At 42.6% G+C, this 15,833-nt stretch overlaps 1 protein-coding gene across 1 annotated transcript; it reads left to right on the top strand.

Moving 5' to 3' along the window:
* Positions 1 to 7,769: 7,769 nt before the first annotated feature.
* LOC139378753 (serine-threonine kinase receptor-associated protein-like) lies at positions 7,770 to 15,690 on the top strand. The gene is made up of 9 exons (XM_071121220.1): positions 7,770 to 8,323; positions 8,543 to 8,678; positions 9,972 to 10,053; positions 10,248 to 10,320; positions 10,406 to 10,505; positions 10,833 to 10,970; positions 11,256 to 11,392; positions 13,077 to 13,226; positions 14,937 to 15,690. Exons 1-9 carry the CDS (start codon positions 8,212 to 8,214, stop codon positions 15,002 to 15,004), a joined length of 996 nt encoding a protein of 331 aa, XP_070977321.1. The 5' UTR covers positions 7,770 to 8,211; the 3' UTR covers positions 15,005 to 15,690.
* Positions 15,691 to 15,833: the final 143 nt, after the last annotated feature.

A 15,833-nucleotide genomic window follows, 5' to 3' on the forward strand; every position in this document is an offset into this window, starting at 1 on the left:
ATGGGAGATTCGATATAGGCCGATATTTAAAAAAAAAAAATCTGGGTCAAGGTTTGGCTTTTTCAAGAGAGGCTTTATTACTGCCACTGTTAGGGTGTTTGGTACACATCCAGTGGATAAAGAGACATTTATTATGTTCAACATAGGAGGGCCACGCACAGGAAGTAGCTCTTTCAGTAGTTTAGTTGGAATAGGGTCCAGTATGCAGCTTGACGGCTTAGAGGCCATGACTATTTTCATGAATGTGTCAAGAGATACAGAATTTTTTTTAAACGTGCCAATCTCCATGTATCCTAGATCCTGGCAGTTCTGTACAGACTCAGAACAATTGAGCTTTGGAGAGATACGCAAATTCAAAGTGGAGTCCATAATTTGCTTTCTAATGATCATGATCTTTTCATCGAAGAAGTTCATGAATTTATCACTGCTGAAGTGAAATATATCCTCTCTTGTTGAATGCTGCTTTACAGTTAGCTTTTCAAAAGTATCTAATATAAATTTGGGATTGTTCTTAGCCTCGTTTAACACAGTAAATTCATCAGGCTTGAGCCATGTTCCAGTCAGGCCAATCACATCAAGATTATGATCAGTGATTAGTTCATTGACTATGACTGCCTTGGAAGTGAGGGATCTAACATTAAGTAGCCCCATTTTGAGATGTGAGATATCACAATCTTTTTCAATAATGACAGGAATGGAAGAGGCCTTTATTCCAGTGAGATTGCTAAGGTGAATACCGCCATGTTTTGTTTTGCTCAACCTAGATCGAGGCACAGACACTGTCTCAATGGGGATAGCTGAGCTGACTACACTGACTGTGCTAGTGGCAGACTCCACTAAACTGGCAGGTTGGCTAAAAGCATGCTACTATACTACTACTACTATTTGTACTTACTGGTGGCACAGAGGCTGTTTCATCCTTTCCTACACTTAAAATTGCCCTTGCCTAACTATTGCATCTGAAGCTGTGCTTGCAACATGGCTATCCTCACCATAAGGTGATAGTTCTCCTGTATATTATGAGTACAGCGGCTGCAATTAGATGGCATAGTGTTAATGTTACTAAACTCAGCAAAAAAATAAACGTCCCTTTTTCAGGACCCTGTCTTTCAAAGATAATTCGTAAAAATCCAAATAACTTCACAGATCTTCATTGTAAAGGGTTTAAACACTGTTTCCCATGCTTGTTCAATGAACCATAAACAATTAATGAACATGCACCTGTGGAACGGTCATTAAGACACTAACAGCTTACAGACGGTAGGCAATTAAGGTCACAGTTATGAAAACTTAGGACACTAAATAGGCCTTTCTAATAAATTGCAATGTCCGTACTGTGAGACGCCTAAGACAGCGCTACAGGGAGACAGGATGGACAGCTGATCGTCCTCGCAGTGGCAGACCACGTGTAACAACACCTGCCCAGGATCGGTACATCCGAACATCACGGGACAGGTACAGGACGCAGGACAGGTACCGGATGGCAACAACTGCCTGAGTTACACCAGGAATACACAATCCCTCCATCAGTGCTCAGACTGTCTGCAATAGGCTGTGAGAGGCTAGACTGAGGGCTTGTAGGCCTATTGTAAGGCAGGTCCTCACCAGACATCACCGGCAACAACGTTGCCTTTGTCTCACCAGGGGTGATGGTCTGGTTCACGTTTAACGTTGAAGGAATGAGCGTTACACCAAGGCCTGTACTCTGGAGCAGGATCGATTTGGAGGTGGAGGGTCCGTCATGGTCTCGGTCGGTGTGTCACAGCATCATCGGACTGAGCTTGTCATTGCAGGCAATCTCAATGCTGTGCGTTATAGGGAAGACATTCTCCTCCCTCATGTAGTAGTCTTCCTGCAGGCTCATCCTGACATGACTCTCCAGCATGACAATGCCACAAGCCATACTGCTCGTTCTGTGCGTGATTTCCTGCAAGACAGGAATGTCAGTGTTCTGCCATGGCCAGCGAAGAGCCCGGATCTCAATTCCATTGAGCACGTCTGGGACCTGTTGGATCAGAGGGTGAGGGCTAGGGCCATTCCCCCCAGAAATGTCTGGGAACTTGCAGGTGCCTTGGTGGAAGAGTGGGGTAACATCTCACAGCAAGAACTGGCAAATCTGGTGCAGTCCATGAGGAGGAGATGCACTGCAGTACTTAATGCAGCTGGTGGCCACACCAGATACTGACTGTTACTTTTGATTTTGACCCCCCCCCCCCCCTTTGTTCAGGAACACATTAGTCACATTAGTCACATTAGTCACATTAGTCATTTCTGTTAGTCACATGTCTGTGGAACTTGTTCAGTTTATGTCTCAGTTGTTGAATCTTGTTATGTTCATACAAATATTTACAGTTTGTAGAAAATAAACACTGTTGACAGTGAGAGGACGTTTCTTTTTTTGCTGAGTTTACTTGAATGAAAAAAGTAGAGCAAGGAAAAGATGTTGGTAAAATGTAATAAAAGTAAAAACAATTTGGCAGCTAGCCAAGTAGCAACAAAGAGCACTGAGACAAGTTCGGAAGTTGAGATGCAAGTTTTTCCTTTGAAATGTGTTAGTGTGTTGCTAAGGAAAATTGAAAATCAAGACTAATATAGCCTACATGTATCTTTCTTATAGTACTGCATCTTTCTTCAGCCTTGTAGACAATCACACTGCTGGCTAATAATCAAGTTTATCCACATTTTTTAAAAGTTACAACCTTATTCCCCCCCAAAATGTCCTCATCAATCTACACACAATAACCCATAATGACAAAGCATAAACAGATGTTTTAGAATTTTTGGGAAATGTATAAAACATTTAAAACTGATTAGTATTCAGACCCTTTGCTATGAGACTCGAAATTGAGCTCAGATTCATCCTGTTTCTATGAATCATCCTTGAGATGTTTCTACAACTTGATTGGAGTCCACCTGTGGTAAATTCAATTGATTGGACATGATTTGGAAAGGCACACACCTGTGTATATAAGGTCCCACAGCTGACAGTGCATGTCAGAGCAAAAACCAAGCCATGAGGTCGAAGGAATTGTCCGTAGAGCGCCAAGACAGTATTGTGTTGAGGCACAGATCTGGGGAAGGGTGCCAAAACAATGTCTGCAGCGTTGGATGTCCCCAAGAACAAGGCCAAACTGAGCAATCGTGGGAGAAGGGCCTTGCTCAGGGAGGTGACCAAGAACCTCCTGGTCACTCTGAAAGAGCTCCAGAGTTCCTCTGTGGAGTTGGGAGAACCTTCTAGAAGGACAACCATCTCTGCAGCACTCCATCAATCAGCCCTTTATTGTAGAGTGGCCAGACGGAGGCGACTCAGTAAAAGGCACATGACAGCCCACTTGGAGTTTGCCAAAAGGCACCTAAAGGACTCTCAGACCATGAGAAACAAGATTATCTGGTTTGATGAAACCAAGATTGAACTCTTTGGCCTGAATGCCAAGCGTCACATCTGGAGGAAACCTGGCACTATCCGTAAGGTAAAGCATGGTGGTGGCAGGAGACTAGTCAGGATCGAGGGAAAGATGAACGGAGCAAAGTACAGAGAGATCCTTGATGAAGTGAACAGTTTTTTTCCTTCAAGAGATACTTCGGGATTTTGGTAATGAGTAATGGTAATGCCCTTTAACTGCATGCAGTTTGAAGGAAGTTGCTAACTAGCGCAATCCTGAAGTATCCCTTTAACAACAAAGCTTGACATGAGGGGGCCTCATACCTTTTAAGGAGAAAAAGTCTAAACGTAAACTTTAAATGTTCGCAAGTATGTTCTTGGTATGTTAGTTTCCCTGGCACCATTTCCACATGGTAATGTTTTAGCATTTTTGGCACAAATCCCGTCCAAGTCATGTGACCAATAGTAGCATTTTCTTACACATCATGTCCAAATCATCCAAAACTAAATCCAATTTATTGTGAAGCTCAACAGTCACTTATAGATGATTTGAACATGATGCACAAACAATTATAATATCGGTCTCATGACTTGAATGGGAAAGCATGTCATACTTTGCCCATAGACTGGTTACAGGGAAGGAAACCCAATATGATATTTAGTAATTTGGGTGAATTATCTCTTTAATAGTTTTGGCTGTGAGGGATGAAAAAATTAATCGGCATCTGCCACAATTACTTGAATAATTCAATGGGTGTTTTGTGCACAAAGGTGATGATTAAAGTGTCTTATTAGGAATTTTCAAATTTGACTTCTCCATGTCTGGGAATTGTCTTCCTGGGCCGGACGAAAGCTAAACTGCAATACCGAAAGTGTCCTCAATGCCAGCAAGACAAAGAGGCTGATCGGGAACTACAGGAAATGGAGGGGCGCGCATGCCCCCATCCACATTCTTTGGAGCTACAGTGGAGAGGGTCGAGAGCTTAATGTTCTTCGGTGTCCACATCACTAAGGAATGAATATGGTCCACACACACCCACACAGTTGTGAAGAGGGCACGACAGCGCCTCTTCCCCCTCAGGAGGCTGAAAAGATTTGGCATGGGCCCTCAGATCCTCAAAAGGTCCTACAGCTGCACCATTAAGAGCATCGTGACTGCCTGCATCACCGCTTGGTACGGCAACTGTAAAGCTCTACAGAGGGTGATGAGTACAGCCCAGTACATCACTGGGGCCAAGTTCCATGCAATCCTGGACCTCTAACAGGCGATGTCAGATGAAGGCCCAAAAAATTGCCAAAGCCATATGTTCTCTCTACCAGCACATGGCAAGCGGTACCAGTGCACTGAAAACAACAGGACCATGAACAGCTTATACCCCCAAGCCACAAGACTTCTAAACAAGACTGCTAAATAGCTAATCAAATGGCTAACCGGACTGCCTGCACTGACCCTTTTTGCACTAACTCTCTTGTACACACTGGACTACCCAAACACTGACACATACTTACACTGACACCCCAACACACACACAAACGCATACTGACACCACACACACACACACTCACACGTTTCACACTCACCACATATGCTGCGGCTACTGTCTTATCTATCCTGTTGCCTAGTCACCTTACTTCTACCTATATGTACATAGCTACCTCAATTAACTTGTACCCTTGCTCATCGACTCGGTACTGGTACTCCCTGTATATACCCATGTTATTTGTACTCTTATTCGCTGTGTATTTATTCCTCATGTCACTATTTTTTCTTTTTTTGTTAAATAATCTTTAACACTGCATTGTTAGAAAAGGACCCGTAAGTAATCATTTCACTGTTAGTCTACACCTGTTGTTTACGAAGCATGTGACAAATTAAATTAGATTATATTTGTCCTCTGGGTACAGTGGAAAGCAGTGGTGTAAAATGTTAGGGTATCTGTACTTTACAATTTATATTTTTGACAACTTTTACTTCACTACATTCCTAAAGAAAACAATGTACTTTTTACTCCATACATTTTCCCTGACACCCAAAAGAACTGGTTACATTTTTAATGCTTAGCAGGAGAAGAAAATGGTCACACACTTATCAAGGGAACATCCCTGGTCATCCCTACTGACGGACTGACTAAACACACGCTTAGATTGTAAATGATGTCTGAGTGTTGGAGCATGCCCCTGGCTATCTGTAAATTTAAAAAACAAGAACATGATGCTGTCTGGTTTGCTTTATATAAGAAATTATTTATATTTTTGCTTTTACTTTTGATACTCAAGTATATTTAAAACCAAATACTTTAACTTTTACTCAAGTAGTATTTTACTGGGTGACTTGAATCATTTTCTATTAGGGTACAGTTGAAGTCGGAAGTTTACACACACTTAGCTTGGAGTCATTAAAACTTGTTTTTCAACCACTCCACAAATTTCTTGTTAACAAACTATAGTTTTGGCAAGTCGGTTAGGAGGACATCTACTTTGTGCATGACACAAGTCATTTTTCCAACAATTGTTTACAGACACATTGAATTATAAGTGAAATAATCTATCACAATTCCAGTGGGTCAGAAGTTTACATACACTAAGTTACCTGTGCCTTTAAACCGCTTGGACAATTCCAGGAAATTATGTCATGGCTTTAGGAGCTTCTGATAGGCTAATTGACATCATTTGAGTCTATTGGATGTATTTCAAGGCCTACCTTCAAACTCAGTGCCTATTTGCTTGACATCATTGGACAACCAAAAGAAATCAGCCAAGACCTCAGAAAAAAAAGATTGTAGACCTCCACAAGTCTGGTTCATCCTTGGGAGCAATTTCCAAACGCCTGAAGGTAGCACATTCATCTTAACAAACAATAGTACGCAAGTATAAACACCATGGGACCATACAGCCGTCATACCGCTCAGGAAGGAGATGCGTTCTGTCTCCTAGAGATGAACGTACGTTGATGCGAAAAGTGCAAATCAATCCCAGAACAACAGCAAAGGATCTTGTGAAGATGCTGGAGGAAACAGGTACAAAAGTATCTATATCCACAGTAAAACGAGTCCTATATCGACATAACCTGAAAGGCCACTCAGCAAGGAGGGGCCACTACTCCAAAACCAACATTAAGAAGCCAGACTACGGTTTGCAACTGCACATGGGGACAAATATCGTACTTTTTGGAGAAATGTCCTCTGGTCTGATTAAACAAAAATGAAACTGTTTGGCCATAATGACCACTGTTATGTTTTGGAGGAAAAAGGGGGAGGCTTGCAAGCCAAAGAACACCATCCCAACTGTGAAGTACAGGGGTGGAAGCATCATGTTGTGGGGGTGCTTTGGTGCAGGAGGGACTGGTGCACTTCACAAAATAGATGGCATCCTGAGGGAGGAAAATTATGTGGATATATTGAAGCAACATCACAAGACATCAGTCAGGAAGTTAAAGCTTGGTCGAAAATAGGTCTTCGAAATGGACAATGACCCCAAGCGTACTTCCAAAGTTGTGGCAAAATGGCTGAAGGACAACAAAGTCAAGGTATTGGAGTGGCCATCACAAAGCCCTGACCTCAATCCCATAGAACATTTGTGGGTAGAACTGAAAAAGCGTGTGCGAGCAAGGAGGCCTACAAACCCGACTCAGTTACACCAGCTCTGTCAGGAGGAATGGGACAAAATTTACCCAATGTACTGTGGGAAGCTTGTGGAAGGCTACCTGAAACGTTTGACCCAAGTTAAACAATTTAAAGGCAATGCTACCAAATACTAATTGAGTGTATGTAAACTTCTGACCCACTGAATGTGATGAAAGAAATAAAAGCTGAAATAAATAATTCTCTCTACTATTATTCTAACAGTTCACATTCTTAAAATAAAGTGGTGATCCTAACTGCCCTAAAACAGGGAATTTTTACTAGGATTAAATGTCAGGAATTGTGAAAAACTGAGTTTAGATGTATTTGGCTAAGGTGTATGTGAACTTCAGACATCAACTGTATCTTTACTTTTATTCAAGTTTAACGATTGGGTATTTTTTTCCACCATTGGTGGAAAGTGTGCTTCTAGACCTGAACCCTGGTGGCCTTAATCCAGAGCCCTCTTTCTACAGCTGTTTCATGTACCATCTGTGTGTGACAAAACCATCTAAAACAAGCCTTCATGTTATTTTCAACACCATAAAGCTCTAAGAACTTTCTTTGTACCCCTCACACGCCTGATGCTCTAGATTTCCACAGGTCCCCCCCGAACGTTCTGTAAATTGTACAATATTATAATATTCAATGTAGCACATTAAAATAAGTCTTGATGATAGATTATTTCCTTGTACCACCAATGATTCTGAGTCTTGACCATTAATTTAGATCTGGGACTTTTATTTAGAAAAGACTATAGCTTTCATGATACCGGAAGTATTTCTATATTTACAATGTTTTTTAAATACCTAAGGTCGCTAACTGCACGTTGCTAGTTAGTTGCAATATTGTAGCTATTAGCGCGCTATTTCCTAGCTGGGAGAGAAACCCTTTGCCTTCACAGAAACATCAATATCTTCGCTTAATTCCTTCTCTCTTTTTTCATAACATCTAGTTAACGGTGTTTGCGTTATCTTCAAACTATCTAGAATCGTTGGCTAGCTAATGTTTGTCAAGCTAACTTTGGTACCATTGGAAGCTAACGTTAGGCTATTCAGCACTAGCCAGAGTTTTAGCAATCTCATTCCATACATTAGCTAGCCAGTTGCAAGCTGGCATTTATATTCACTAACTAGCTCCATACTTTTGGCGATTTTATTTAGCATTTTGTATTGTTTACTAGCTCGTCTGTCTGAAACAAAGGTGAGCATGGCAATGAGACAGACACCACTCACCTGCTCTGGCCACACAAGACCTGTGGTGGATCTAGCCTTCAGTGGCATCACCCCATACGGGTATTTTCTCATCAGTGCCTGCAAGGGTAAGATTAGATAACCATAGATCATTGTTTAGAAAATATTGAATGTAAAGTAGAGGTTATTAACAAAGTTATATTACCCCATTTTCTCTGGTGGGGGTCTGAATAGAGAGGGGAATTTAATAATGTATTTAGGAAATGATCAGACTTTTTCACTTATGTATGTGCTACAGTTGGAGGTACTGTAGTTGTCTAACCACTTATGATTGTTCCTTCTTGTAGATGGCAAACCTATGTTGCGCCAGGGAGACACAGGGGACTGGATCGGAACGTTCCTGGGTCACAAGGGTGCTGTCTGGGGGGCCACTCTGAATAATGAAGCCACCAAGGCAGCCACTGCTGCTGCAGATTTTACTGCGTATGTATTTAGGCCTACAACATAGCCTGGCCATGACCATGTTATGACAACAATGTAGAGAGCAATGGTAATTGTGTCTTTTATGTAGGCTCTAATGGAGACTATTCCTTTATCATGACTCTCAGTTCCATTACACATAAGAGTCATTGGACGAAGGCGTTTTGTTAAGAGCAACATGCTCAATCTGAACATTAACACGCGTCGCTTGCGGTATGGTTTTGGAAGAATAAGGACCTTATCTTTCATATCAACGAGAAATTATTTTCAAAATACAAAAGGTTAAATTGATACACCTTGATAGGGTTAGTGTTGCTACACGGCCATATCTCCATGTTACAGCACTTGCTTATGGGAAACCGATGGAAGACAAGCAGCGACCACCTTTACTAATTGTCTATCTAGCATTTTCCGAACACCTGTGTGTAAGATTATCTCGCCGTTGTCGTTCCATATCTCTGAAAGTGAGTGACTTGTTGGCAACTGACTTATTTTGAGCACATAGGCTTCATAATTCATAAAGATCATGTTAACTGACTGATATTATCTCATAGAACAAAACATATAAGATCTCCTAAGCCTGTGTTAAACTCGGACCTTATTTTCGGCGTATATCCCAAAACACCATTATTTCCCCCATTTAATTTCCCCCGTAGGAATGGTGAACAAACCATAGGTAGAAAATTCCAACAAATTTCTGATTTTTAGGACTACAAGCTGGCGGGCTCTATAAGAGTTGGCTACGGCACATACAGTATAGAACCAGGCTATAACCATTTACTGTACTTCAGAACAGAATGAGTGGAAAGTCTTCAATTATTCATATTGTTCAATGAGAGATCTCCAAAGACTTCTGACATTAGCTTATTACTCTCCTAGCCTGGGTGCTAGTCTGTCTGCTTTAGCCAACTCCTTTGTCATTTCAACAACAGAGTTTGTGAAAGCAAAAGAATGTCTGGCAAGTGGTAATTAGGCTACTGTATTATTTTTCTTGGCTGATGTAGACTGTTGGGTAGGAGCGTTGGGTCAGTAACTGAAAGGTTGCTGGATTGAATCCCCAAGCTGACAAGGTAATACAAATCTGTTGCTCTGCCCCTGAGCAAGGCAGTTAACCAACTGTTCCCTGGGTCGCCAATGACATGGATGTTAAGGTAGCCCCCCGCACCTCTCTTGATTCAGAAGGGTTGGGTTAAATGCGGAAGACACATTTCAGTTGAATGCATTCAGTTGTACAACTGACTAGGTATCCCCCCTTTCCCTTTTTATACTGATGATGACTATCTCTTTGCTCTTCAGGAAGGTGTGGGATGCCGTGACTGGAGATGAGGTGCTCACGCTGGCACACAAGCACATCGTCAAGTCAGTCAATTTTACTCAGGTACCACAGTTACTTGGAATTGATATGGGTTTTAATCAAATGTATGAGATTGAGGACTTAAATTCGCCCTGTCATGACAGTGTAAACCTGTTTACATGTCTCGCATATCTTTTTTGTTCTGGGGACTTTCTTATGGGACTTTCATGAATTGGATATTTCAGTCAACTTCTTCCGCCTCCATTTCTCTCTGACAGGATAGCAGTTGTCTGTTAACAGGAGGGAATGATAAGATAATACGAATCTACGACCTCAACAAACCGGAAGCAGGTTTGTACCAATGCAAGCCCTTGTTTAATTGTTTGTGCCAACATTTGGTTGTGTTGAGATATGTATTGTGTTTTGTTTCCCTCAGAACCGCAAGAGATTACAGGGCACACGACTGCCATAAAGAAAGCCCTGTGGTGTAACAACGACACACAGATCCTCTCTGCCGCTGATGACAAAACCGTACGGTCAGTGCTCTTTGATCTACCTGGTTCTACATTTGTCATGGATATTATCGTGATGCCAAAAGGCTGATAGTATATAAGGTGTGTGGTCATCCTATCGGGAACATTTGGAAGCATTTGCAGTCATTTTTCCTTGCGGCAAAAAGTCTCTGCCCACTACGAACACAAGAGGACAGTGTGTGATTATCAACATTGAAAAGTCATAAACATACTATGGTCATAAGTCTGGCCATCACTCTGATTTTTGCTGTCATTTCTTGATGACTTTTCAATCAACCGAGTTCTGTATCTATTGATCTAAAATATGTATTTCTATATTCCCTTGTGTAGACTGTGGGACAGGAATTCCACTGAGGTTGTGAAGCAGCTCTCCTTCGACATGTCAGTCAGCAGCATGGAGTACATCCCTGACGGAGAGGTTTTGGTCATCACCTATGGAAAGACCATCGCGTTCTACAATGCCCTCAGGTACAATACACAAAACCCAGGCATTGCCCTCAGGCATAGCTCGAGGTAGACGTTGTCACTAACCACACATCTAGGATAAGATTTTCCCACCCCCAAACCTAGCCTAAACCATTAGGGGACTGATAAAATATCTGACCCTGTATCATAGGTTAGGGACTACTTCTACCTACTCCTCAGGGGCAGTCATAGCATACAGCATATGACATCCATTATAGTTTGATTTCTCTCATATTTGATTGTAATTGCTAGGGCTAAAGCTGTGTGTGTGTTTCCTTACTGACTTAGCCTTGACATGATCAAGACTGTGGATGCCCCTGCCTCCATTCACTCTGCCTCGCTGCATCCAGATAAGGACTTCTTTGTTGCCGGGGGAGATGACTTCAAGCTCTACAAATTTGACTACGGCACCAAGGAGGAGTTGGGTAAAGCAGCAGCTTAAACTACAATTTTTTTTTAAATAAAATCCCACCAATTTACAGTGCATTTGGCAAGTCACCTTGACTTTTCCCATATTTTGTAACGTTACAGCCTTATTCTAAAATTGATTAAATAGATTTTTCCCTCATCAATCTACACACCATACCCCATAATGACAAAACAGAAACAGGTTTTAGTATTAAAAAGAAACATTAAAAAAACGGAAATAATACATTTACATAAGTATACCCTTTACTCTACTTTGCTGAAGCACCTTTGGCAGTGATTACAGCCTCGAGTCTTCTTGAGTATGACGCTACATGCTTGGCACACCTGTATTTGGGGAGTTTTTCCGATTCTTCTCTGCAGATCCTCTCAAGCTCTGTCAGGTTGGATGGGGAGCAATCGCTGCACAGCTATTTTCATGTCTCTCCAGAGATTTTCGATCAGGTTCAAGTCCGGGCTCTGGCTGGGCCACTCGAGGACATTGAAACTTGACCCAAAGCCACGCCTGCATTGTATTGGCTGTGTGCTTAGGGTTGTGGTCCTGTTGTATGGTGAACCTTCGGCTCAGTCTGAGATCCTGAGTGCTCTGGAGCAGGTTTTTTGTTCAAGGATCTCTCTGTACTGTGCTCCGTTCAACTTTCCCTCGATTCCGACTAGTCTCCCAGTCCCTGCCGCTGAGAAACATCCCCACAGCATGATGCTGCCACCACCATGCTTCACCGTAGGGATGGTGCCAAGTTTTCTCCAGGCGTGATTCTTGGCATTCAGGCCAAAGAGTTCAATCTTGGCTTCATCAGACCAGAGATTCTTGTTTCTCATGGTCTGTGAGTCCTTTAGGTGCCTTTTTGCAAACCCCAAGTGGGCTGTCATGTGCCTTTTACTGAGGAGTGGCTTCCGTCTGGCCACTCTACCATAAAGGGCTAATTGGTGGAGGGCTGGAGAGATGGTTGTCATCCTGGAAGGTTCTCCCATCTCCACAAAGGACCTCTGGAGCTCTGTCAGAGTGACCATCGGGTTCTTGGTCACATCCCTGACCAAGGCCAGCTCTATGAAGAGTCTTGGTGGTTCCAAACTTCTTCCATTTAAGAATGGAGGCCAATGTATTCTTTGGGACTTTCAATGCTGCAGAATCTATAGGTAATTCCTATGGTTGGTTTTTGCTCTGACATGCACTGTCAACTGTGGGATCTTATATAAACAGGTGTGTATATTTTCAAACCATGTCCAATCATTTGAATTTACCACAGGTGGACTCCAATCAAGTTGTATAAACATCTCATGGATCATCAATGGAGACAGGATGTACCTGAGCTCAATTTCGAGTGTCATAGCAAAGTTTTTTTTATTTTATATAAATTTGCTAAATGTTCTAAAAAACTGTTTTTGCTTTGTCATCATGGGGTATTGTGTGTAAATTGATGAGAAAAAAAATACGTCATCCATTTTCGAATAAGGCTGTAACGTAACAAAATGTGGAAAAAGTCAAGGGGTCTGAATACTTTCCGAATTACCTGTATATAAGAGAATGCTCACTAAATCCTAACCAACTCACTGACATTGACCGCATACTGTTGGACAGGAGTGGCTCCCTCACATGTATGGCTTTATAACCTGTGTGTGGACATGTTTAGGGTTAGGGTCATGTTTAACACTGCTGTGGCTCTCTTTCCGCTCCTCCTGTAGAGTCATACAAGGGCCACTTTGGGCCAGTCCACTGCGTGCGGTTTAGTCCAGACGGGGAGCTGTATGCCAGTGGCTCTGAGGATGGTACGCTCCGGCTGTGGCAGACTGCGGTCGGCAAAACCTATGGCCTGTGGAAGTGTGTCCTTCCTGGTGAGTTTTCATGCTTAATGCCAAATAATTAATAGGGGTTCCTAGGAGCTTTATCTGAAATGACTGGGTAGATATAAGAAATATGGCATGGTATTGGCAAGGTGATGACCGGTGCCTGGTTTCCTCCAGATGTGATGCTTGGCATTCAGGCCAAAGAGTTCAATCTTGGTTTCATCAGTCCAGAGAATCTTGTTTCTCATGTTCTGAGAGTGCTTTAGGTGCCTTTTGACCAACTCCAAGTGGGCTGTCATGTGCCTTTTACTGAGGAGTGGCTTCCGTCTGGTCACTCTACCATAAAGGGCTGATTGGAGGAGTGCTGCAGAGATGGTTGTCCTTCTGGTAGGTTCTCTCATCTCCACAGAGGACCTCTGGAGCTCTGTCAGAGTGACCATCGGGTTCTTGGTAACATCCCTGACCAAGGCCCTTCTCCCCCGATTGCTCGATTTGGCAGGGTCTTGGTGGTTCCAAACTTCTTCCGTTTAAGAATAATGGAGGCCACGATGTTCTTGGGGACCTTCAATGCTGCAGAAATGTTTTGGTACCCTTCCCCAGATCTGTGCCTCGAACAATCCTGTCTTGGATCTCTACAGATAATCCTACAGACCTCATTGCTTGGTTTTTGCTCTGAAATGCACTGTCAACTGTGGGATCTTGTGTGGTGTGTGTGCCTTTCCAAATCATTTCCAATCACTTGAATTTACCACAGGTGGTCTCCAAGTTGTAGAAACAGCTCAAGGATGATCAATGGAAACAGGATGCAGCTCAATTTCGAATCTCATAGCAAAGGGTCTGAATACTTATGTGAATAAGGTATTTCTGCCTCCTGAGTGGCACAGTGGTCTAATGCACTGCATCACAGTGCTAGCTGTGCCACTAGAGATTCTGGGTTTGAGTCCAGTCTCAGTCGCAGCCGGGAAACCAATGGGGAGGCGCACAATTGGCCTAGCATCGTCCGGGTAAGGGGAGGGTTTGGCCGGCAGGCATGTCCTTGTCCCATCGCGCACTAGCTACTCCTGTGGCAGGTCGGGCGCAGTGCACGCTGACACTGTCGCCGGGTCCTCTGACACATATGTGCGGCTGGCTTCCAGGTTAAGTGGGCATTGTGTCAAGAAGCAGTGCGGCTTGCTTGGGTTGTGTTTCGGAGGACGCATGGCTCTTGACCTTCGCCTCTCCCGAGTCCGTACGGGAGTTGCAGCGATGACACAAGACTGTAACTACCAATTGGATACCACTAAATTGGGGAGAAAAAGGGGTAAAAGTAACAACTGAAAAACTGTGTGTGTATATATATATGTGTGTGTGTGTGTGTGTGTATATATATAATACATTTTAGAATAAGTCTGTATGCAGGGGTGGGAAACTCAAGTCCTCAAAGGCCTGATTGGTGTCACACCTTTTCTCCATCCTTAGCAAACACAGCTGAATAATCAAATTGCATTCTAAACTGAAGATCATGATTAGGTGATTATGGAGTCAGGTGTGTTAGCTGGTGCACAATTGTGACACCTATCAGGCCCTCGAGGACTGGACTTGCCCACCCTTGCACGTAACAAAGTGTGGAAAAAGTAAATGGGTCTGAATACTTTCCGAATATCTTATGTATCTTATGTATATGTATCTTATCGGAAGGGGTGCTGACTTCGTTAAGACGCTTAAAACCTAAATGCAATCAACCATGCACATGTCATTGAGTGTTATTTTCCTCAACAGAGGAGCTGGTGTCTGAGAACTCTGACACAATATACTGCACTCCTGCTGCTCCTGAGATCAAGGCCTGAGACAGGGGGGAGATGAAAGAAAGGAGAGCAGAAGGAGGTGAGGAGAAGAGCAGGGTGTTCCAGTCTCTTCAGAACACCAAGCCCCAGCAAGGACCTGAGCCCCTCCTCTTCACCAGGAACTGATCTGGAGTTGAGCTCTCGATTTACTCACGTGTTCAGGCAGACCCAACACACACATGTACACACACAAAATGGGTTCTAGTGGTAATTAGAAGAACACACACACACACACACAGAGATTGGGCTCCAGAGGAAAGTAGTAGACCTGTGAGCATCAGGCTCATCGCTGCCTGCTTTCTCTCTGATCAGCTCAATCTGTTCCCCCTGATCTGTTTGTATGTTCAACACTGTGACCCCATGAGCAATTTTTGTTTTAAATGTATTGACTTCAGGGGCGATTTGGTTCTCTGGATTTTTTTCTTTCATTTTACAATATGGGAATACACACATAGTTACATGGGGAGGGAAACTGATGCTATCTTTGAGAAATTATGTTAATTTTCTCAATGAAATGATCTTATTCAGTAAAAGTGGTGTATTGTCCATAGGTGTACCCTAAACTAGTATATGGGGTAATGTTCTCTAACAGGCCAGAGAGTAAAATTACTTAAGTTGTTTGCTTTGTATTTTTGTCCTTGGTTGCAACTTTGCAGTTATGTAATTAAATAAAGAGATACATACATCCATTCATTTTTTTATGCACAAAAAAAGCTTTTTGTGGCAGCAAGACAAGTTCTTATATCAATTAAAGGGTAGTGCTTTGCAGTGCATTGTCAAATGGTTTGACTCACATACGTTTAAAATGTAAATAGAGGGAAAATAGAAATAT

This window comes from Oncorhynchus clarkii, chromosome 21 (genome assembly GCF_045791955.1).
Source record: "Oncorhynchus clarkii lewisi isolate Uvic-CL-2024 chromosome 21, UVic_Ocla_1.0, whole genome shotgun sequence".
NCBI lineage: Eukaryota > Metazoa > Chordata > Actinopteri > Salmoniformes > Salmonidae > Oncorhynchus > Oncorhynchus clarkii.

Coding starts and splice junctions, on each gene's coding strand:
- LOC139378753 (XM_071121220.1), top strand. CDS start 8,212: ATGGCAATGAGACAGACACCACTCACCTGCTCTGGCCACACAAGACCT. Junction 8,324..8,542: donor TCTCATCAGTGCCTGCAAGG/GTAAGATTAGAT, acceptor TCCTTCTTGTAG/ATGGCAAACCTATGTTGCGC. Junction 13,227..14,936: donor GTGGAAGTGTGTCCTTCCTG/GTGAGTTTTCAT, acceptor TTTCCTCAACAG/AGGAGCTGGTGTCTGAGAAC.